The sequence below is a fragment of the Barbatula barbatula genome, assembly GCF_947034865.1.
Source record: "Barbatula barbatula genome assembly, chromosome: 24".
In the NCBI taxonomy this organism is placed as follows: domain Eukaryota; kingdom Metazoa; phylum Chordata; class Actinopteri; order Cypriniformes; family Nemacheilidae; genus Barbatula; species Barbatula barbatula.
This window is the reverse complement of record NC_136787.1, coordinates 12926730-12950194: the sequence shown is the minus strand read 5'-3', so window position 1 is coordinate 12950194 and position 23465 is coordinate 12926730. Positions and strand designations below refer to the sequence as shown.

General features: G+C 39.0%; 2 protein-coding genes across 7 annotated transcripts in view; one reads left to right on the top strand and one right to left on the bottom strand.

The window, feature by feature from the left end:
• The window catches only part of alcama (activated leukocyte cell adhesion molecule a), a 54285-nt gene extending 49071 nt beyond the window's left edge, over nucleotides 1-5214 (top strand). For 3 of the 5 annotated variants that reach the window (XM_079448856.1, XM_079448855.1, XM_079448858.1), the window contains 5 exons: nucleotides 1096-1225; nucleotides 1882-1908; nucleotides 2268-2382; nucleotides 3125-3241; nucleotides 3655-5214. In XM_079448856.1, the coding sequence (XP_079304982.1) occupies nucleotides 1096-1225; nucleotides 1882-1908; nucleotides 2268-2382; nucleotides 3125-3209 (357 nt within the window). In that variant the 3' untranslated portion in view covers nucleotides 3210-3241; nucleotides 3655-5214. The remainder of the gene's footprint in view (nucleotides 1-1095; nucleotides 1226-1881; nucleotides 1909-2267; nucleotides 2383-3124; nucleotides 3242-3654) is intronic. The other 2 variants (XM_079448857.1, XM_079448859.1) reach the window with 1 other exon arrangement.
• A 40-nt stretch (nucleotides 5215-5254) lies between these two features.
• The window catches only part of cblb (Cbl proto-oncogene B, E3 ubiquitin protein ligase), a 56643-nt gene continuing 38432 nt past the window's right edge, over nucleotides 5255-23465 (bottom strand). The window contains exons 7-19 of one of the 2 annotated variants that reach the window (XM_079448853.1): nucleotides 23042-23179; nucleotides 21929-22016; nucleotides 21643-21774; nucleotides 18342-18533; nucleotides 16190-16357; nucleotides 15756-16118; nucleotides 14676-14761; nucleotides 9787-9912; nucleotides 9637-9701; nucleotides 9195-9299; nucleotides 8556-8711; nucleotides 8105-8227; nucleotides 5255-6886 (exon numbers count right to left, since the gene is read on the bottom strand). In XM_079448853.1, coding sequence (XP_079304979.1) covers nucleotides 6663-6886; nucleotides 8105-8227; nucleotides 8556-8711; nucleotides 9195-9299; nucleotides 9637-9701; nucleotides 9787-9912; nucleotides 14676-14761; nucleotides 15756-16118; nucleotides 16190-16357; nucleotides 18342-18533; nucleotides 21643-21774; nucleotides 21929-22016; nucleotides 23042-23179 — 1966 coding nt within the window. In that variant the 3' untranslated portion in view covers nucleotides 5255-6662. The remainder of the gene's footprint in view (nucleotides 6887-8104; nucleotides 8228-8555; nucleotides 8712-9194; nucleotides 9300-9636; nucleotides 9702-9786; nucleotides 9913-14675; nucleotides 14762-15755; nucleotides 16119-16189; nucleotides 16358-18341; nucleotides 18534-21642; nucleotides 21775-21928; nucleotides 22017-23041; nucleotides 23180-23465) is intronic. The other variant, XM_079448854.1, reaches the window with a different exon arrangement.

The following is a 23465-nucleotide window of genomic DNA, read 5'->3' as shown; positions in this document are numbered from 1 at the left end:
GGTTTTGATTTGAATTTAATAGAAAAAGACATTTACATTTCTGCAGTTTTACATGTTTAATACATGCATGGGCAACTTATAACACACCAAAGACACATAAAAACGTGTCTTTGGTGTGTTTTTATTGACTGGGGGAAACATACCGGCCCAAAGCTCACCAAATGGGGATTATATTGATAACAAACTTATTTTAAATCAACGCCTAGAACTATCTTAACCATTCCAGCAAACTTTTACTCTTATGTTATGTCTACATAAATGATAAATTACACTCTGTTATGTAATATAACATTTTTGCTATCCATTTTATCGATTTTGATCACAGACGTGAATTGTAGTCCAGGCTTTTGTACTGCAATACTGTGAGGGATTCAGCAGTCAGTCACTGCCTGGCTCAATGACACTGATATTGGAATGGGTTTGCACATTAGGGGACAGTATTAGTGATGGTGTCTCGTTTAATGGCTCTGTGATTACTGACGGTGGGTTCCATGTGATGTGCGTTAGCTCCTGGTGTGGTGCAGAATGGCCTGAGGATCATTAGCGCCTTCTAGTGGTGTAATGCGGTCAATAGCACCTCATCCAAGAGCAGCAAGTCATCATCTTAGAAACGTAATTTATGGCTGCTTTATGACACATTACGAACCAAATTATTTCATTTCAGGCCCGTTCGCTCACCGGAATTGCCGGATTTATGCATTAATCAAATTACATTTAAAAGAGATTTGCCTGCTATTTCATTATATTTACATGCATTTCGTATGTGCTTTTATCCAAAAAGATTAACAGTGCATTCGCGCTACACATTTCATCACAATGCGGTACATTTTTACGATATTTGAAGAGTTTGGTTCCAAAACGAGATCCGTTATTACGTACATTTGTTTTACAATGTTTTATTGTGTTAGTTAGCTGTGTTTTTTTAGTTATTGCGGCTTGAATCAAAAGATATGAATTTAAATGCACAACAAAGAAAACATGTTATCTCATTTTGGAACCAAACTCTTCATGTATTTAACTGTTTTAAAATATAAAATATGGCAATTCCTTATTTAATTATTTTGATGTCTCATTGGTCTGTCTGTGGTCATGCAGGATCAAATATCATACGTCAATGGGAAGGCCACATACAAACTGACCGTAGTGCCTAGTAAGAACCTCACCGTGACCTGCGAGGTGACCAATAAACTAGGAAGTGACAAAAAAGATATCAGCGTATTTTCACGTAAGTACTAAATGCTCTGAAGGTTTTTCTTCGCTCTGATCTTCGAATACTGCTTACTAACAACTCAATCTATCTCTTTAAAAGGCTTGTTATAGGGCTGTCAGAAAAGACCATATTCTATACTGTTGGTATTTTGAAGGAGTTTTATTGGCACAATATGGTTACATGGTTTGGCAGTCCTGATAAACGCCACATGTGAAATCTAACATCTCTTTAAGTGCATGTGAGAAAACTGTGGCCTTTACAATATATATCACCACACATTAGTGTGACCATAAACAAAGGTGACTGTTCTCTCTCAGGTCCTGGGGTTCACTCGAGGCATGACATCTTTTCTGTTTCTCTCCTGGTTTCCTACTTTGGCTCTGGTTCTGTGTGGTTTTGTTTGCCGTTGTCAGGGTGCTGACTGCCCTTCCTTAACTTCTCTTTCTCTGGCCGCTATCGCATGTTTGTGGTCTTCCTCCTTACCAATCCTGTAGATAATTTCTCAAAAAAGCTGATTGGACGGCACGTACAGTTTGATTTTAATTGGTTTAACTGCATCCGTATTGCTAAACCACAGTTGGGTGGTGGTGCTTTTCAAGCAAATTTGTCATGCATACCCGTTTGGTTTCTTTTTGCACCCGAAGTTAATACAATTTTATATCTGATTTCAGTATTTGAGGAGGAGAAGGCCAGTGCAGGTAAGATGATATGATTTCATAAGTTTGTCCTATACGTTAAGAATCCAAAATTGTTAAGTTGCTAAATCTTTCAGGGAGAGGTGGAGGGTGTCAAGCATCCTGACATCATGCAAACGCTCGGCTTTTATCTTGAATGCTTTTATAATATAACCAAAATACTTCGGACCTCGGGATCACCTTTAAAGTATCCCATTAAAAGTCATTACATTTTTCTAGTGGGAATTTGTTCATTGTTGTTTGCTTCGTAGGATTGTGTGTGTGTATATATACAGTATATGTTTTTTTAATCCCTGTCAGCATCTATGGGAATGTTGATAATTTAGAGGAAATCATAAAATGTTTTATTTTTGTTTTTTTAGATAAAAGTGAAGGGGGTGCAGAGCAGGCCAAGGTGATTGTGGGGGTTTTGGTTGGTCTTCTCATTGCTGCTGGTCTGGTTGGACTGATCTACTGGCTCTATATAAAGAAAGCAAGGTAAGGTGCTATATGACAAAGCAACAATTCTATTGTATACAGTACCATCATGATTTGTTGGAATGTCATTAACCCGTGGTCACACTTTTTTCACCTTGCAAACACTTGATGCATATACGATGTCAATATAATGGTTGATAATGAAGAGATCCCTTAATAAACTAGTAAAAATCTTTGGTGATCATTGTAAAATCCTATCGTGCATGCAGCACCATCTAGATGGACATTTTTGCTCTTCAGTAATCATTCCTCATAACATGTCGGTTATGAGGAATGCTTAAATATGTTTGTTGACTAGATGAATCGTTGCAAAGCATAAAAAGGCAATAAACTGACTGAATTTATATGTTCGATTATTTTAATAGTAAAAGGAAGATTTTTACGATTTTACTTACCTTTTTACTGAAGTAAAACGGAAATTAAGAATGTTGAGCTGTTACACTCATCTTCAGCAATTATAACTGGTTTCACAAACTTTTTTGGTGAAAGGTCCTTCCATTTCATTACAGGCATTTTAATGACTGATATTAATTTATTTCCAATATATAAACTAATCCAATCCAATAATTCACAGTGTTGTCTTCAGGCAACAAACCTAAGAAGAATTTTAAGAGCAGAAACAAACATTGATTTCATAAGGGCTGCAGTAGAGGGTTGAATTGACAACAGAAAACAGTGAGATATTGTACAAAGAGTTGAGTTTTAAATATATTTTGAAGAATTAATAAAGCTGTCGTCTTAGACAAGGCAGCTGGAAGACTGGAGAGAAGGAGTCTGGCACTTCAGAAGAAAGCAAGAAACTGGAGGAAAACAACCATAAAGTCTAGAGGAGAGGAGAGCCATCACAAAGATGAAGAAGGTGAGAGAACTGTAGTCTTCACACGCTCATTGTCACATACCAGATGGAGAATTTCACATTGCAGTAAAGTGTGACAACAGCGTAAAATGCGTATAGTTCACCCAAGACTACAAATTCATTACTGTCATTACTTTGACATTCACCCTCATGTCAGTCAAAACCTGTATGACGCTTTCATCTGTGGAACACAAAAGAAGACATTTTGAGTAATGTTTTGATTCTGTACAATGGAAGTCAATGAAAAAATTTAAGTCAAAGTGTTGTTCGGTTACAAAGGTTCTTCAAAATATCTTCTTTTGTGTTCTGCAGAAGAGTGACAGTCAGGGGAAACGAACTGATTATCATTTTTAGATCAACTGTTTAATAATTGCATGTACATGTTGTATATTAATCGCTATTGTGTGTTGTTTCAGGTATGAACTAGGAAAGAGGCCTTTGTCACACTGAATGTGCTGTACTTCACACTTCGATCATCTAACTCCAGACATCTGATTGGACGCAGACACCTCCTCTTCAGGCTGCTCGTGTGCATCATGCATCTCAGAATGTTTCCAGAATATTTCCTAACCCAGATGAACAGTTTGCTAAAAATCATAATTTCCCCACCACAAGCCAGGAATATAAGAAAACCACTTGTGTTGTAAATTTAGTCTGCACTGAGGACTGCTTTGAGTTTTGAAAAAGATTTTTGTGTTCCAAGTGAATGTTGTTGTTTTATGCGCGTTGCAGATGTGGTGGGCACAGCTCTTTTTTTTCCCTCTAGTAAAAATGTAAATTCGCTGTACACTTTTTAGGCCTATGTAAATAAGCCAGGGGCGATGTTCTCTCTGCGTAATGTTTGGGATTGCTGAAAAAAATATGGATTGGTCGGGACTAGGCATCGAACCGCCCTTTCTCGGAAATCTCAGTGGCGCTCAAGATTCTGGAACGATGACTTCACTGCTGTAACATTTTCTGTTCTCTAAAACATGTTTGTGTATGTCATGTTTTATTTATTTAGTACCACTTTACAACGCTGCCCAAGACGTTTGTCAAATATCCCTGCATCACTGTGGAGTGGCTAAGTAGCGTAAATGAATTTAGATGAACGGAAATTTAGTATAGCTAATAAAATGTCCCATTACACCCAGTGGCCTTTAGGTTGGACTGCATGAAGTCATAGTTGCGTAGGGTTCTGAACTCAGAACAGAACATGGTCCATTAGTTTAATGTAGAGACATAAACATGTGACTGAGGTCAAGTGATGCATCTAGTATAGATACATGCAAACGTCCCCTCTCTCGATATCAAACTGGACTGTAGCAACCTTGCAAAGAGCCTTTATTTTTTTAGTTGGAAATAGAAATATAATAGCCCCTTAGTTCTTTAATTCTGCCTTAATAGAAAGAGTCAGTATTGGAAGGTGTACCCGAGTCAGTACTTTAATGTGAAACCTCAGACTTATCGGGAATGTCTCATTTTGCGGAATAACTTTATTGCTTTTCATTGAGAAGTTTTGCACTTCCCTAAGACCACCACTACACTTTTTGTTTCAAGATAGGTCTGTACTGTTTGTCAGGTTAACGTCCGACACTGTAGTCTTTAGGAAATTATTCCGTTCATTGTGTTCTGATGAAGCGTGCTGTAAATATGTCTGAATGTCTAGCTTGTGTTTGGCTATTTATAATGTGTGAGAAATGCAAGGTTAGCGATACTGCTCGGTCACTGAAGAGTCCGAACTCATGATTTTATTTAAATCCTTAAAACGTGTAATCTCACGATATTTAAAAGCAATTTGGTTCACTTTTTTGTCTTCATAAAGGACGGTTGTGTTGAAGAATGGTCATGTTTAGTGTAAATGTCTCATGCATATTTGAACCATCAGGTCAGCAGTGAAACCAAAGAGGGTTATTGAGAAGAAGGCCATAAAGTATTGTAAATAAACTTTTGTTTTTGTACTTTTGTTGACAATAAAGTGTACATTTTGAAGAAAATTCTGCATTTCTGTTTGGCGACAAAGTGAGTGACAAGAAGCAGATGTTAATACTGGCTTTTATAAAACATTTTCTCCACAAGAACTGATCACGGGTTACCAACATTACTGAAAGATGAAAATAATCTTTTTAACAACGTATAAATTAATTGCACACATCACTGGTTTAAATGATTCACAAAGCGGTTTCCAACAAACTAGATCTCTTGTAAAAAAAAAAAAGAAGAGAGAGAACAGAAAAACAGTTTCACCGCAGCAGACCTGTCAAAGGTCACGTCCTCATCCGCAGGCCATCGTCAAGTTTCCGCTCGAGTTCAAGACTTTCAGGTGTAACGTGAAGTGAAAGACCAGTGCAAAATGAAGTTTCAAGTGCAAGAGATAACCTGATAAGAGAAATGACAGCCAGTGAGAAGAGCCAAAGCATTTCGGCATCCACAGTTCCCATAAGGCCATGGATGAATCGGGAGTGTTACACTTGTGCGTCAAACTGGTTTCTATAATCATGTTTTCAAATTCTTTCTGCATTTTTATTTTGGCATGTGTGATCAAATAAAAATGGCACGGATTCTCTGCATTCAGAACCACTGTGAGCTCAGGGTAACATTAAGTAACTTCCTTTCTGAAGAACTAACCATGTCAAATAAGTGACATGATGCAAAACTGATGCACACATTTAGATTTCCGCAGCGATGACATCAGCTATTGTTAGCCCTTTCACAACCCTGCTTGCACTGAGCCTTTATACCGCACGACAGATGTTGAATGCGTTCATGAAGTGTACGACCAAAACAGAGGAGCATCTGTAACCAGGTTTACACCGCAGAAGCTGACGAAGAGTGAATTATGAAAGAACATGACATTCAGAAGTTCGAGAGACAGAATCTTTCTCTGATCTGGTTTGTTGTGATCATAGCGAATTAATGAGATAAAGGAGGAACGAGCAGACGGAGAGCCATTACTGTGAAATCACGTACCCGAGAGGCCATGAAAGAGTAGCCGGACGTATGCGTGTGTGTTTTGCAGGGGTAAGGCGGGCAGCGTTGGCAGGAAATGCTTTAACAGCCTGCAGACACTGGCATACAAACACAGGCTCACGGACAAATGAAAAAATTGAGCTACTGCTGTAAGTGTGGATGGACACCCAAACAAAAATCATTTTCGATTCATCTCTCGAACGGCCATGGCTACAATGAAGATGACCAGATAAAAATCCAACAGTGGAAAGCCACCAAAACACCAACTGGCTGTGTAAACACCAGGCTCTTTCACAGGGTTCTATTGTCCACACAACCGACAGCGTGACGCTCCTTTATGGCTAAAAGCTCACGGATGTTTTCTTCCGTTTGATTCGGCAGACGGTGGACCCGCACGGGTGCTTCAAGCGAGAGGGTATCAGCCTGCGGGCGATTGTAAGCTCTGCACTAAGAGTCAGTCTTCGTTTGCTTCGGCCTACAGGCTCTGCCTGGGCGCCACCAGCGCAAACTCTCGTAAAATGTTCCGCGCCACGTCCACTTTGTTCTGCGCTATCATCAGCGCCCGCTTCACGTCCTCGAATGAGTAGCCCTCTCCCATCAGCTTGGCGATTTTGGCATCGACGCTTTCTCGGGACGGTGGGATGATCCTAGGAAGTGGTTTTGGAGGTCTCTCTGGTGCCCTGAAGCAATCTGCGGCCACTGGAAACAGGAAGAAAGAACCTTTAGTCCTAATGGGTCATTGAGAATGGATGTAACAGTCGACTAAAGCGCATTAGAAGCCCATTACAGGCTAATAATTAATAATTCATCTCACCTAATGGCTTCATTTAATAAACCTGCAGAATCATTAGATATATTCTAAAAACACATTGTTCTGCCTCCGTGCTGTCGTTAGGTGTTATAGAATGATTTCTGGAGCATTCTAGGTGTGCTAACAATAGTCTTCCTTCTTGCATGCAGTAAATATTGAATGGTTAAACAATAAAGTAGAAGTAAACACAGTCATAGCCGGTGGGCACTGTCAGGTGTAACAAACCCCTGTGACTAAGCGTGTTATTTAATACATGGTTACTATATTATAAAGATATCTTAGATTGGATGATGTTTTATATTACATTAAACAAATTCAAATTAAGCTGAACTATTATGTGATTCTCTTACCAACAAACGGTAATATAGAGATCCTAAACGGTTGAATGGTTTAAGTTTAACGGGTAACCTCTATGGGTAATGCAAAATGATACACAAGGCTAGGATTGGGAAAACCTTTTCACTTCACTACTGCATTAAAATATACAGTAAAAAACAGGTCAAACGTTTCAGAACATACTTATATACTCATTCATATTTTTTCCACATTTAAGGAAAAAAATGGTAAGCTCATCAAAACAAGGGGACACAAAGAAAACTATGAGAATTTAAAAAACTATACAAAAAAATCCTACCCTAGCATCAACGGTTTTGCATAAAATTAGCAGAAATGTCATCTTGACATTGGTTTTAAAAGCTTCTTGGGGTTCCAACCTGAGATTCTTTTTAAACAATATTGAGTTATTGGCTGCTCTTTTTTTCCAATATTTGGCAATTATGATAAAGGTTTTTTATTATTAATAAAATCTTCGTTTCGAATAAAAAAATATATATTTGCACAATTATATTTTTGACAATTTCAAACATTTAAGATACTGAGAAACATTTCCCTCAAGTATTCTAAAACTTTGTACCAGTTCAAAAATAGCTAACTCTAAAATAGATGCATTTCTGAAAAATATTTTATTGTGTATTCTTCTAAATATCAATCAAACTGCAGTTGGGTTGTTTTAAATAAGTAATAATAACCCCAAAATACAGCCAACTAACACAATAAAAATCTGTTGTTTGCTATTAAACTCTTCATATATTCATTATGTTCAGTACCTGAGGTGGGAGGCAGCTGATCGTAGTCTTGTGGAGCTCTGAATGAAGTCTTTGTGTTATCTCCTGTTTGTCTCCGCACAGGGGGATTAGGAGCAGAGTTGTTCAACGCATCTATAAATGTATCTACAAAATAAAAGAGATGCCAATACTTCAAAAAAAACGTTTTATTTAACCTCCTCCGTTAAGAATAATATCTCCCTCGTTGTATAAAGCACACAATGGTTAAGCAGCATCTGCAAGTGTAATTTAAAGAAAACGTGAAACTTGACATGAATACTTTTTTCCCATCAGAATTTCTATATTTTCGATTTGTACCCCACCCTTAAAATGTGAACTACCCCTCAATAGTAACTCGACATACAGTATATTGTAACCGAAGACAGTGAACTATAGACTCATTAGTTCTGTAATGCAGTGTTTGTGAGCTGTGTTCAGGGTGGGTTGGCTTTACCGGGGCTGAGCAGGAAGTGGTCGTGTCCAGACGAGGGACGGGCAGGTCTGGGGTAGGGTGAGGAGCAAGAGGGTTCTGTAAAGCTATTTCTGATGGGAGGAGGAGGTGGAGGCTGAGATGGGGGAAGAGAGTTGAATGGGTCTTCCATTGGAGATGCTGGAAGAGAGAGAGACAGTGAGAGAATTTGATCGTGACTGCAATCCCTTGTCTCACCAGCAGATGGGGCCAAAATATAATGCAGCCAAATGAATTTAGTCTAAATTCAATTAAATCTGATATCAGAGGATATGAAGACGATATGACTTTGAATTGAGCTGCAGAGCATACAATTGAATAACTATATGAATTTACATATACTAAAAATGATCAAATGGAACATGAAAATCCAAAACGTATAAATATGGTTTTAAGACCCACACACACACTCCTGTCACATAAATTCTATCCTTTAACCTGTATAACTTTTCGATCTCTAATGTTAATAACGATAACAATCTGGGCAACTAATTTTTGCCTTATAGTGCAGAAAAAAACTCATTTTAATACAGACAGTATAACGAAGTATGATTTCCAAGGTTTGTACCCCAATTAGACAGCCAATCAGGTTGTGGCCCTAAATAATGAGCTATCATTGGCTACCTTGAGGGGGCAGTAGAATGTCGTAGTCTGAGGGCGTCCTGTTATGAAGTGGACACTGTGTGGTGTTAGACACACCTGAAATCAATGAACTGGAGTCAAACCCACCTGAGAAACACAACAAAGGGTTAACTCGACTGAGGAAGAACTAAAGCTGACCTCCGAGACTTAACGCTAACTTCATTCCAATTCAGACATGGGCCAACATTGACTGCTAGATCATAATTGTACACATTTCTATGAATTCTTGTATATTCTTGTGTTTGTGTTCATTCCTAATGCCTAACACACACACAAACTCCCACAATCACACAAAATGATAGTCATTCAGAAAATAAAGATGGCAGATGAAAAAATATACTGTACAAATATAGTGAGCTTGTAAGGACATACCACGTGATGTACATTATTTACTCATAAATCATATATGTGTATGTGTGCTCACCATGCTCTGGAGGTTTGAGTTTCTTTATATCTGTCGAGAGATCTGACAAGCCATTTTCTAAAACCCTTCATTGAGAAAAAAGTAAATGTAAATGCACGCAGAACACTAAGAAAGTTTCTGTATTTTTGTGCATTTTGCGGGTGCGTTCACCTGTTGGGGATACGGTGGGAGATACAGATGGGTGGCTGTGTGAGACAGACAGGATGTGATGAAGGTACTTGATACTCGTCCTCCAGTCTGTCTGTGTGACTCCGGTTGGTGAAGGGGTTGGTGTGTCTATAAAGCACAGAGTGTTCACAATTACACAACTCATCTTACATATGACATCATACAATCAGAAGCAAGCTATCCCATGATGCCTGGTCACTTCTAGACCACAATTAACATCATTGTGTTTCAGTGACCACATTGCAGAATAGGGCTGCGGGGTACCATTGTACACTATTTACCATACAAAATGTAAGTTTACTGCAGTGATTTACTTTTGACATACTCAGAATGTGTTTGCTATATACGGTTGTTCTCTAATTGACTGATTTATGATGACAAGTAACACTGCTGATTTTCACATTATACTCACAAACAAAATAATAGTTTTGGTTTCAGTTGTATTGTAGTTTTTTTATAGTTTGAATAAGGAAATCAGGTTTCACTTTATATTTGAAGTATTCAAGTACATTGATGATTGATTTTTTAGATAAATTTAATTTTATTATTTATTTATTATATTATAAGTTAATCTTTTCAGTTTTATTGTAGTTTAAGTAATATTTTTAATTAGCTTATATTTTTATATTTCTAGTTTTCATGTTAATTTTAGTTTAATTTGAAGCTATTTTAGAATGTGCTTATGTCAATTATTTATTTATTTACTTTTTCTGGATTTATTTATTTATTATATTGCTATACAAGTAACATTTTTGGTTTAGTTTTCATTTATCGTTTAGTCTCAATATTTCAAATGTTTTCTAATAATATTGAGGCCAATATTTTAAGTGATTTTGAACAGTTTTAGCAAACTTTTTTAAATATCGAGGCACTAAAATTATGAATTGAAAATGATAAAAGCACATAACATTTTAAATTAACTTTAAAAACAAAATAAATAACTATAAAACCGAAGTCAAAATATTAATAAAATAACAATAAAACTGAAAACAAAATTCTGTAATCAAAAGATCAAAGACTGTTTTGTCCCCATAATATAATGGTATACTAACAGCCTCAAACAAGGTTTCAATACGTATACTGCTGAAATAATATTACAGCAAAGTGAGGAATAACAACACAATCTTATGGCAGTTTTCAACCATTTTCTGAGGTGGTGTGTAGTTTGAGGGTTCGCTATTGCTTTTGAAAATAATTGTACATTTTCTACCATTCACATCATAGACTGCAGTGATCTGCAACATATCAACAAATCTGAAGTGTAGGAGCACATAATGCTCCGACGCGGTCACAGTCACGAGCCAGGCCGAGATTTAAACAGGTTGGCACTCAGACTGCCCATCTGACACCCTCTAGTCAGGTATGATGAACAGAAGAGAGGTTAACAAGCTCTGGCTGTGATACAGTACGAGTTCGGCTGCTGTCCATCCAGGCTTGAGGTGATTCTGCAATGCACCAGTAGATGGCGCTTTAGACTAATCCTTAGCTGTGACTGTAGCGATAACTTAAATATATTTGCCTGTAAGCTATTAAGTGTTGGGGGTGTTTCTTTGAGGCTTGAACAGTAATAGAGGTGTTTATTGAGTTGCATGTTCTGTGTCTTGAATAAAAGCCACCCATATCAGTGTGAAAACCTCAGGAAAGAGGAAGATGAAAAGATGACAGGAGAAGAAAGGATCGCGTTTTGCTTTCTTTCAGAAACAGGAAGGTACCATGACAGTTCCAAGTCTGTGGTTTGGGTGAATGTACAGTAAGTGTATGTAAGTGTGTAAAAAGAGCCTAGTGTATTGAGAGCCAACAGGTTAGTGGGTACAGCTGCAAACGCGCACACACATTTACTGACAGCACCGTGATCTCAGCCTCCATGCAGGGCTGGACTGGTAATCTGGCATACCGGGCAAATGCCCGGTGGGCCGACGCACTTGGGGGCCGGTTAATATAAAATTATTTTTTTTTATTTGCCAACGACCGGCCCATAAAGCAGGGACAGCGGCCCATTGGTTCATTATCCAGACTGACACTGGGCTGGCCCAATCATCTCTTATGGTTAGGGCTCCACCCCTCCCCCTCGGTTTCCTGTGTCAAATGCAGTCAGTGGGTCAGAGCCAGAAATCTGTGGACTTAGGATGGAGAAACAAAAGCGCAAGGGCAAGGGGAGTGCGGAGAAGTTGCGGGCCAAACAAATACAAATTCTAGAGGTTGATGCCTCAACATGTGCAAAAATAACCGACATGTTAAGTGCTGTAGCTTCAGTTTCCAAGCCTATAGTAGCTTACCTGACGAAATTTTGCAAAAACAGGTGAACATAGCACATGGAGGAGAGGTGACTAGCCATGGCGGCACCCAGGCAGAGGAGTAGGTGTCTGATAGTGAAGTCAAGGAGAGACAGAGTGAGTAGGAGAGTGTACTTGAAACTGTAAGCAGTGTTGGGCAGTAGCGTCGCTACAAGCAGTGACGCTACTAGCTTAACTACATTTTTCAGTAGCGTGGTGGTAACGTCGCTGTTTTCTGAATCAAATAGCTTTTCAGTAGCGAAGCTCTTTTGTTGATCAAGTAGTGCGGTAGCGTCCACACAAGCTAACATTACATATTACCAAACATTTCTGAAGAACAAGCTCATATCGGAAACACAACAGCTAAGGATCACCGATCCTGGTCCAGTAAGTGACGCCACCACCATACAGGGACCGGCCGGTGACTTCTTCGTGTTTTACGGTAAACAGCTTTTTGGTGCATTACTGCCACCTTCTGCTCCGGACGGTGACATCACAGTGTGTGGGCCTGGTTGGGCCACTACGAAGATGATGATTTACCTAAATTAATGAATATTATAGTAAGACAACATAATCGTTGTCGCTATTATAATGTCTGTCAGATTGTCACCTACTGCACTAGCCACTCAGTAAGCTAAAGTCAAATAACACAGCATAAGCTATTTTGCATTGTTTTTGTAGCTAGGTTAGCAGAGTTAACTTACTCAATTGCAACTTCGGCTGATTATTCTAATGTTAACTAGCTTTTATAACATGGAGCACATTGTAATTGACAGAGTTGCAGAGAAGAGCAAGCTACTGAGGAATCTGCTGTTATTGTAAGGTGAGTTGAGATTATTGATATTATTATAAAAATATTCATAATATTGTAGACTGAAATGTGACTCGTTATTCCCCCCCCCCTCTCTCTCTCTCTCTCTCTCTCTCTCTCTCTCTCTCTCTATCTCAGGATGCCCTTACGTTTGTAGTTCGTTGTCTTTGATGTTCAGAGCACCAGTAAGTATAAAATATGTGCAACCATCTCTCTACATTGTTATATATTAAAGATACTTGTATGGGGATCATTTTTCTCATTCAGTTATCATTCTCGTCTCTCTCTCTCTCTCTCTCTCTCTCTCTCTCTCTCTCTCTCTCTCTCTCTCTCGCGCTCTCTCGCTCTCTCGCTCTCTCGCTCTCTCTCTCTCTCGCTCTCTCTCTCTCTCTCTCTCTCTCCTCACTTTGTGTAGGCCCTACTCCACTGCCACCTTTGGTCACCACGGAGTCAGTCAAGAGAGAGTGAGTGAGTACACTGGTCCATGGCACTTAGTTCTCAGCTTTGTAGGGGTTTTGGGGAATGGAAAAGTAGATATACATATCTACAGGGACCGCAAGGATGGGGTACTGGTTGGTTGTGTCCGACCGATTGTGGTGGGCCGGTCTGAGCAAAAATGCCAGGGCCCTTTTTTTATCCCAGTCCAGCCCTGCCTCCATGTCACATCAGTGACTACACATTCAGCTTTACGGACACACGCACTCAACACGATTCTTCTATGCTTTACATAAAAACAATTGTAGTTTTCAGAGCCTCTCGGTTTCCTTTGACTAAATCTTCTTCAATGACAGAAATTGTTCAAAAAAGCAACGCATATTCCATGAATGAAGTCATCAAGCTGCATCATTTATATCAGTAGCACATTTAGCATGTATGGAAAGTTAACATTATTTTATTGTTGTTGTTGTTGTTGTTATACACCAATAATTATTATTGTTATTAATATTGTTATTATTTATAATCGTGATTATTATTATTATGTATTCATAAAAGTGATTAATTTCATATTAATAACAGTGTTTATTATGATCAATAATAGTGATTATTATTGTTATTATTATTAAATCATCATTATTCTTGTTTTAATTCTTATTTCTGTTTGTATTATTATTATTATTATTATAAGTAACAACTAAAATGAATTATGACAAAAACATAAACCAAGAGCCTCATGGAAGAGAGAGAGACAGGCCAATAGATTGAGAGAGAATGTAACATCTCATCTAAGGTTGTTCATCATTACTTGCAAAGCGTCACAGGATGGCCATCACTGCTGGATCTGTGTGTTTGTGCGTGCGTGCGTGCGTGCGTGTGCGTATGGCTTTATGTTTGTTTAAAGAGCACATGCTCTCCGGATCCTGGTGCTTTTGCATAATTGGTGCACATGTGTCCAAACACCGCTGTGAATATGTGTGTGTGTTCTTCAGCCCGAGCTCTAGAGACATACAGGATGCAGCCTGTCTGCATGGTCCCTGGATCACATTAACACATTCATAAAATCCACGTGATTTTTTTTTGTTTCACCACAAAAAAGAGAGCAGTAAATCCATCACAGAACTTTAACAAAAGCAGAGAGGACAAGATGCTCTGTACTGCCATAAGCATGTTTATGGCAAAACCCGGGGCCTGAGGGAGTCATATCATTTGACATATGTAATCGTATGAAAATCCAGCAGATAAGAATCGGTTTTGCTGGGCAAACACAGTTGTTGGTTTAGTGAGGCTTCTTTCACAATAGAGAAAGATTAGCAGCAGGTGTGTCCTGAATGTGTGTGTGTATTACTCACCTCTGGTTGTGCTCCATCAGAGGAGGGGAGTGACGCAGCGGAGGGATGTCATAATCATCACCAGGTAAAAGACCATTGACGAAAGACTACAGAGAGAGAAAGAGAGAATTGACAAATCAGTCAATTGGTGCTTATATATAATTGCACGTTGCAAATCCTGGTGCAGCACCAGAGATCAAACACACACACACACACACACTTCTGAGTTACTGAGGGAGTTAATGAGACTCACTGTAACTTTATACCCAACTCTCTTGAATTCCCTCTTTCAGTACATGCTTATTTAATACATAATCTATAACTTCTCTGTGTATATTTCAATTTTAATGCATTAACCCACATATACATAACGAATATACATGCGTTTCCGCATTTTGTTTGCGGGGGTTTGCTGTCATCATGAAAGGCACAGAATGGGTTTTTAAAAATGTCCTTTAAAGCTACAGGGCCAAAGACAAGCACTGCACCGCCAAATTTCCCATCCCTGCATTCCTGCATCACTGTTGCTTAGTAACAGCCATGAGCAAAAAAACTTGAATATTTATGGCTCAGAATAGGTGAACGGGTACGGAGGGTTCTAGGTGATTTAAAAGCACAACGTCCAGACATTTTTCTCCTGTTCTTATCTGATATACCAGACTTATCAGAGAAAGACATTCCAACTGGATTTCTGAGAGTTTCACAGCCCATAATACCTAGTATCCTTTTTAACAATGTATGCATGTCTTTGGTTAAATATTTGCAAATATAGAGGGTGACCAATAGTAATAATCAGAGATGCGCCGATGTATCGGCCAATAATCGGTATCTGTCAATAAAAGCAGATAGTTTAAAAACATCCCGTGATCAGGGCCAATATATCCTGTCAATCAACAGAGGACATGCAAATGCAATGAATTTGTTCTCTGTATATAAAACAAATGTTAAAAAAACATCACCAGCTGATTTTCAATATTAATAGTCCTTATAAGGCTTAATAACATTCAGAAAGTATCGGTGGAGAAATTTTGTATCGGCACATCTCTAGTAAAGATTTATTTGTAAAAGTCATTCAAATGGAGATACAGGGTTTTCTCTTACCTTACTACACTCTGGTTGGTTGTTAAATCTGTGGCCGTTCCGGTTTACCCCCAGGTCTGCACCGGAGCAGCTTAGGGGTCTCCCGTTGATGTGTACAGGGGCAGCATGGGCCAGTTTAGGGGAGCGATCGGCAGCAGCGGCCCTGCTGTCTGACAAAGAGGTGCTGTCTTTGGGACTCCAGGCTTCCGAGGGTGCTCTCGGGTCTCTGGGCAGGCCAGACGTGGGGGTGGCGAGCCAGGCGGCCCGACCTTCTTGAGACATATGAGGAGGGCGTTCTGGAGGAGGTGGCGGAGGGGGGTCTCTCTGTGGCGGTGGGGGAGCGGGAAGCGGCTTGTCCTGTTTTCTGGACATGCCTGGTGATGACTGCAGAGGAAAGACGTTGAGAAACAAAACTCGAGAAAATGTGAAATCATGATCAGCAACATGAAACAAACCTTAGGGGAGCCGGTGGGGCTGGGGGCCGGCGATCGGATGAGATCTAGGCGGGGTGGAACAGGTGGAATGTTGAGGTGAGAACCCATATGATCTGCAGCTGTTTTTCGACGATCGCATATGGGAGAGGATGTCGGGGACATTATGGGCGAGTTTTGGATATCCATGGACTGAGGAGTAGGAGAAAACATGATTATAACTCCACATCATTCAAATGCATATGAAACTATAATACATAAGCCCTAGGTAGGCTTGCATTTTGAAACATCTTAGTCTTGATTAAAATAAAAACATGACAGAAGTACAAATGAAATTAGCAATGACAAATGTACTCCTATCATGATTCTGTGTTAAGTTATCAAAATGGCCTATTGCCTTCAGTGCCTCAAGCAGATTCGTGTACTTGGTTTGATAATAAACTAATAGTCTCATTAGCATTTTCATGAACAAAGCTAAACTGCTTTTGTCTGCAGTGCAGAAAATTCATTATTGAGGGTTAAAAGGCTAATTTAATTTGCAGCAAAAATTACAGCAAATGAAAAGATGAATAATGTACTACATGTGCCCTGAAACATCAAACTCCCTCTCACACTAGGAGGCCAATATCCCCCACTCTGGATCATACAAGAGCATTATAGGAGAAAACTAATATCTCACATTTATATTTAAAAATGTCCCTGCTAGGTGCCCTCGGTTGCTCTTGAAGCAGCATTTAATGAGAATTTACTCTGTGGAGTTGTGAAGGTTCATGAGGCAGGTTCAGGCAGGTTTCGCTTTCTAATAAAAGAGGCTGAAATTTGTGCTGGTGGTGAGCGGGAAGCCGTCTTTAGGGGGGCTCGGAGTTCTTTTACTAATATAAAATCAGGATATGGGGCTTTTTGAACTTGAGATGTTAAAGTCAGACTAGTGATGGAATGATGGCGGTGACTGATGCAGTATTAGGCTACCTACAGAGGTTTGAGCAAAAAACTAACTTTTAAACATTTATGATAACACAAATCGGACTTAAAGTGATAGTTCTCTCAAAACGGTCCGTATTTACTCACCCTCTGTATTACTTTCTTTTTTCTGCAGAACACAAAAGAAGATATTTTGAAGAATGTTGTAACCGAACGACACCGGTTACCATTCACTTCTATTGTATGGACACAAAACCTATGCAAGTCAATGTGTACCACCGTTGTTCCTTTACCAACAGTCTTCAAAATATCTTCTTTTGTTGCAAACTTCTTTTAATTTTTTGGGTGAACTACCACTTTAAAGGCGAAGCGATTTCTGAGAAACACTGTTGACCATTGAAATCAACAAACAAACAACTTTATGAGCATTTGCTAGATGTCTGTTCTCTTTGTGTGTTGAAACAAATGTTGTGTTAAGTGCTTAGTCCTCGCTGTCTAAATAGGACTGAAAATACTCAACACAATAACACTCGAATAGCTCACTATTTATTTTAGGAGAGAGCAATGAGGCAGAGATGTGGTGTTGTTTGGGTATTGAACTAAGATTAATAAATGCTGTATAAGTATTGCTTATGTTAGTTCAGGTTTGTTAATGCATTCAAGGTCAAATTTTTTGGAAGATCTATCAACAGAAATGCAATATAATATACATAACTATGTAACCGAGATATATAAAGACCTACATAATGAAGCATTAGGTTTTATTACCTCAGAATGAGCTGTTTCTATCTACATGGAATTTGACATGTTGTTTCTACAGGAGCCCTAAAAGGACAAAGTGCTCTATGGCTCTTTTCCTTCGGCAAAGAAGCAAAAACGTGACAACATCTCAGCCCTTTATCAGCCACCATAGTGCTTTAAAAGGGAAGGGTGGAGTGATCTGTTGCTTGCAATTCGCAACCTAACTAAATAACTACATTTTATACACTGGACCTTTAACTAATGTTAACAAAAACAACCTTAATGTAAAGTGTTACCAAAATGGGTTTGGTGACGTTAGCTAAAAAGAAAGTCATTCAAAGACAAAGAACATTTTCACATTTCGATAAAATGTTATGAAGATTTTTCTCTTGAAGTAACATAAAATGAATGCTGAATCGTCCCCATAAGACAATGAACATGTTACATTAATAGAGTCATTCTTTCATGTTCACTTGAAGTCTTAATAACTCAGTAGAGTGTTAAAGAATTTCACCTTCTTGATATGATCTATGACTAAAGAATCCTCTCTGTCATCGTCATCATCGAAGTCCAGCATGGGACAGCTGAAGTGGTCCAGCAGGAAACATTTGGCCCCTTCGTTTCGTGGGTCAAACGGATCCACAATGATAGGCTCCGTCCCTTTGATCTCACAGCGACAGAATGGACAACCCTGGCCGTCAGAATCCTGCAAAAAAGAGCATCGTATATAAATTAAACTTTACACGACTGCATCATGAGCAGTTTCCTTTCTGTATTGATACAATAACAATCCTTTTGATTTCCTGTGGTCTTTAAAAACACAAGCATGCACACTCAAACAGTGAAATGATTCACAAACACACAGACACAAATGCTACAGCGCATGTAGAAGTCTAGAAACAAGCTCGATATCCAAAACAGACGCGAGCACGTGTGTATGCGCACACACAGGCCGTAGAGCCTCCGGTGATATTGATCCCAACGGTTCTGCTCTGCTTATTTGTACAACGTTGTAAACACTGACAGACTGGAAATATTTCTCTGCCATGAGGAAGCTCTTTACTGGCAGGATCTAAATGGCTATGCTTGATCACACACAGCTGGAAAACACATGCTTACACCCCCCCTGACCCAACACCAACCTCCCCCCCAACCGAGCATCAAGCATCTCCTTTTCTATTTAGTAAGAGAACTTTTGCTGGCGAAGTTAGCCAGACGCACGCATGGATTCACACACCAGGCCACTCCGTTACGTCGTAAGCTTTGTGCCCGGCGACAGCGTACACATGGTGAAACCAAAAACAATCAAGTCTCATTTCCTCAATTAAACTTGGAGAATCCAAGTGTGTCAATATTTACGAGAACAAAAGATGATCATGGCCGCCATCTGGTTGAGGGGCTATGAAGGACATCAAAGCGTCTTTTGAAACCTAATCCTAATTAAAGCCCATAAAGAGGGAGAGAACACTGGAGGACTGACTCTGCATAAAAGAGAGGCATTGAGAGGGATTTCTGCGGCTACCAGAATGAGGCCTCGTCCAATCTGATCAACCAAACTACACACATTTCAACAGTGCCCACTCCGAAAATGAATTCTTTAGTATTTTGTCGTATTTTTTATGTAAACTTTTTAATATCCCAAGTCATTTTGCTTCTCAAGAAAACGTATCTTGCTTTAAGTCTTGTGTTCTGAAAAAAATGATAAGAATACATTTGTATATTTAAACCAAAGGGGTAAGAAAAAATAACCTTGAATTAAGTACTTTTTTTAATCCATTGGTAGATTTTATTCTGGTTTGATGCATTAACGCCTTAATTTGACTTAGTATCTAAGGTCAATTAGGCTCTTAAGTACAAGTCTTACATGTCCAATTTATATATAAAAGGAAATTCTGTCATTCTTTCATATTGCTTTCAGTCCCTCCTGAGGTTTGATTTTGTTGAAATTTAACAGATGCTGAACTGAAATCTAGAAATTATGGTCAAATAAAAATTGGGAATGGTCAAAATATACCTGTGCTGTTGCTTAGCAACCTTAAACAACCTACAGTTACATGATGTCTACACACCAAACTGAATTCGTGTCAAATTCTCTCCTTTAATAAAACACGTCAATGAAACATTATGCAAAGTGGGCTGTAGTTTTATTCCAGACGTCTGATATCATCATTCCCTGAGTGCCACCTGATGAATTTGAGATCCTAAACTCCCCAGAAAAACAGCAATGAATATTAATGCCCCTGCCAGCTGGAGGGTGAGACGACATTTTTCTGGGCTCTCAACCTGTGCAGTACATTTCATGCTTTATTTAACAGTCATGTCTCTTTTTATAGGCAGGTCACGGGTTAAAAAGGGAAGCCACTCGGTTTAAAAGAGAGCTAGTGAAAGCCTTACGTTCTCACAAAGCACTCATATTTGTTCTCCTCTTTATTCTGAATAAATCTGTGATAGCCAGGCAGACACAATATGTTATCAGGAACTCTGAGGACCATCCGAGGCTTCAGTGTGATGCTATTCCACAGCTGTGGCCTTTTAGATGTCATTTTATAGCTGTTGTGGGGATTTACTTTATGTGACAACACTGTCCTGAAGCGCCGATCACACCTTTCTGCTCGCACTCTTTTAACAATATCATGTGGCACGGACAAAATAAAACACTCAAAGTAAACACTTAAATCATAACTTCATAAACACCATAAGTGCTTATATAGACTTTACTGTCTTGATAACCTCCGCCTGAATTTTCAGTGGCCTCTCTCTCTTTGTCAACATTTATTGCATTAATGTTATTCCACAAGAAACAAGAATCAACGTGCAACAGCAAGCTTTCTCTAATGTGTTAGCTCTTCATGCATTGCTAAAATAAAAAGCGAAATACATTTATAATGCAACTTCATTTATACATTTTAAAGCGTGCTTTAGGTGTTCAAATACTCCGATCTTAAATTATCTTGAGGACTGGTACAAGATCACTGAGCACATATCTTCGATAAGTGACCTTAGTCTGTATGTAACACTAACACCTTCAGCTTCTCGGAAACACAAAGGATGGCTGATCCAAGTTCAGGAGATGTTAAATCACTGTCCCTAGCAAAACACTGCTACAGCAACACATACGCACTCACATCTGCTGTGGATGAGGAGACTGGGCTGAGCTGTGCTTACCCTATCGTAACCCCAAAGTATGTGTTTACTGTAAGAGAAGTTGTGATGATCTGTCACCACCGGGGATATATGGCTGTTATCGCAGAACACATATATGTGCTCACACTAACAACAACTTCACACAAAATTATTTCCCTCTCTGCCATTTTAAACCTTCCTGTTGTGGTGGCAATTGTATTTGCGATCAGGACAATTGCAAGGTCGATCGAAAGAGAGAGCGAGTCTGACGTCCGCCAGTATTCGGATCACGGCACACAATTAAAACACCTTTAACCGGATCCATTAGCTCAGCACTGGCCATCACTAAAGCATTTGCTTAGTATGCAAAGAGTTGTATCTCTGTGCATTCAAATTTCATGCATGGCTGCCACTTTGTGAAAAGCAAAAGTACAGAGCGGTCGCACACGTGTCACATTTAGTAGCTTTAAAATAAGCAATCCAGCAGAGCTTTACTTCTAGAAATGTACAAATTTGGAACTGGCTTTGCATTAAAATGACAAAAGTCAAGTCAAAATTTCAGTCCAGTCCCATTTTATATTTTTTTTATTATTATTTTTGAGTTATGACATCGTAAACATTTTGAATTGATAAATTCCCCTTTAGTAGATGCTTTTGGGTTGGCTAACTGGTGCCTTCTGGTGTATACATACCTGCCATGATGTCAGACAGGAAGTGCACATGAGGTGTCCACATGGTTCGATCTTTACATCTTTATTGTTTTCTGCGCAGATCTTACATAGCTGAAACGTAGATCCCATCTCACAGTACAACTCGTACTGCTCCTAAAAAGACAAAACAAGAAATAAAGAGTAGGAGAAGCTTAAACATACAGCATAGACCAGGTCAAAGGTCATCATCACACAAGGATGTCTGTTCTCTGAATGCTGTTCTCAGAAGTAATCCAGAACCACTCAAACACACACATCGGCCACTAACCTGGGTGACCTTAATATGGTCGTGTGGAGTGGGCTCACACAAGCCGGAGAGATCTGGATTATAACTGCGGCCATCAGGAAACAGATAGCTGAGAAAGAAAAACAACAAGGTTGAGAGTATTCAGTGTAACACATCTTTTCCCCAAGCAAAGAGACAGCCGAGCTGACACGTAATTGCCCATGTGGCATCTCCATTAGCTGCGCTGTATAAGTGGGCCACCTCTACGGCCCGGCCAATCACAGCTAAAGCCTGAGTGAGCAGCAGTCAATCTGTATTTACAGGGATCAAAATTTAAAGGGATAGTTTACCCAAAAATGATAATTCTATCATTTACTCACACTTTGTTTCAAACCTGTATATATTTCTTTGTTCCGATGAACACAATGTTAGCAATTTTCCATATCTATTATTTTTTTGTTCTCTTGAACACAAAATTTGATATTTTGAAGAATTAAGGAAAACAAACAGTTCTGGGGCACTTTTCACTACTATTTCATTTTTCCTACTATGGTAGTCAATGATGTCCCAAAACTGAAAATATCGAATATTCTTCCGAATATCTTTCTCTGTGTTCATCAGAACAAAGTAATCTATACAGGTATGAAACAAACGGAGGTGAGTAAATGATGACAGAATTTCATTTTTAGGGGAACTTTAGTGAGACATTCAGAGAAAGTAAGCGGCTTTCACTAGCACACTGTAAGCATCATGCTTATAGAAAGTTCCACTCTTTTTTGCGTGAATGTGTTTGTTTACAAGAAAGTGATAGTTTCAGATCATTCTGTCCTGCCAGGTTGCTTTCGATGAGACGTTTATAACATTGGAGGAAAAGTACATATGAGAAATTCAAATAAAAGGGATGGATCTAGACACTGCAAGGATACGGACTTGTGTGTCTCTTTTTAAAACAAGAGGGGCTAAACTTGATCTTAATGTTTTTTTATCTATTTGCCACTTGTATAGCAACACGCAAAAACAGATGATAGACCGAAAATAATAAAATAAAAGGTCAGGAAGAGATGCAAACCAGACGTGAACCCACAATATTTGCATGAGCAACATGGCACACATGGCCACAGATCAAAAAATTAGTTTTTCCGAAGCAAGACTTACAAGCCCTCTCGGCATCCGTCTATGAGCGCCTGGAACAGTGGTTTGTTATGTGGAATGGTCTGCAGTATGTTGCCGTCACTGGTGACGTAGCCGATGGCCCACTGCCCTAACCGTGTACAGCTCAGCCTGAAGATGTAGCTGGGGAGAGAGAGTGAGAGACCGAGAAACCAACATCAAAACACACAACAGCACAAATATAAGGTTTTAACGAAATTACTATATTATGGTTTTTCATACAAGATGATCTTGGATTGATAATAGACTTGAGAAGATTTATTTATTTACAATACATGTTCAAAAGGCTAAACTAGGCATCCATAACTGCTTTGAAACCATCAGATTCAATTCTGAAATATTCACAAGTTTCATTAAACGGAAACATCCACATTGGAAAGCAAAACAGAACCATATGGATGAATTTTAC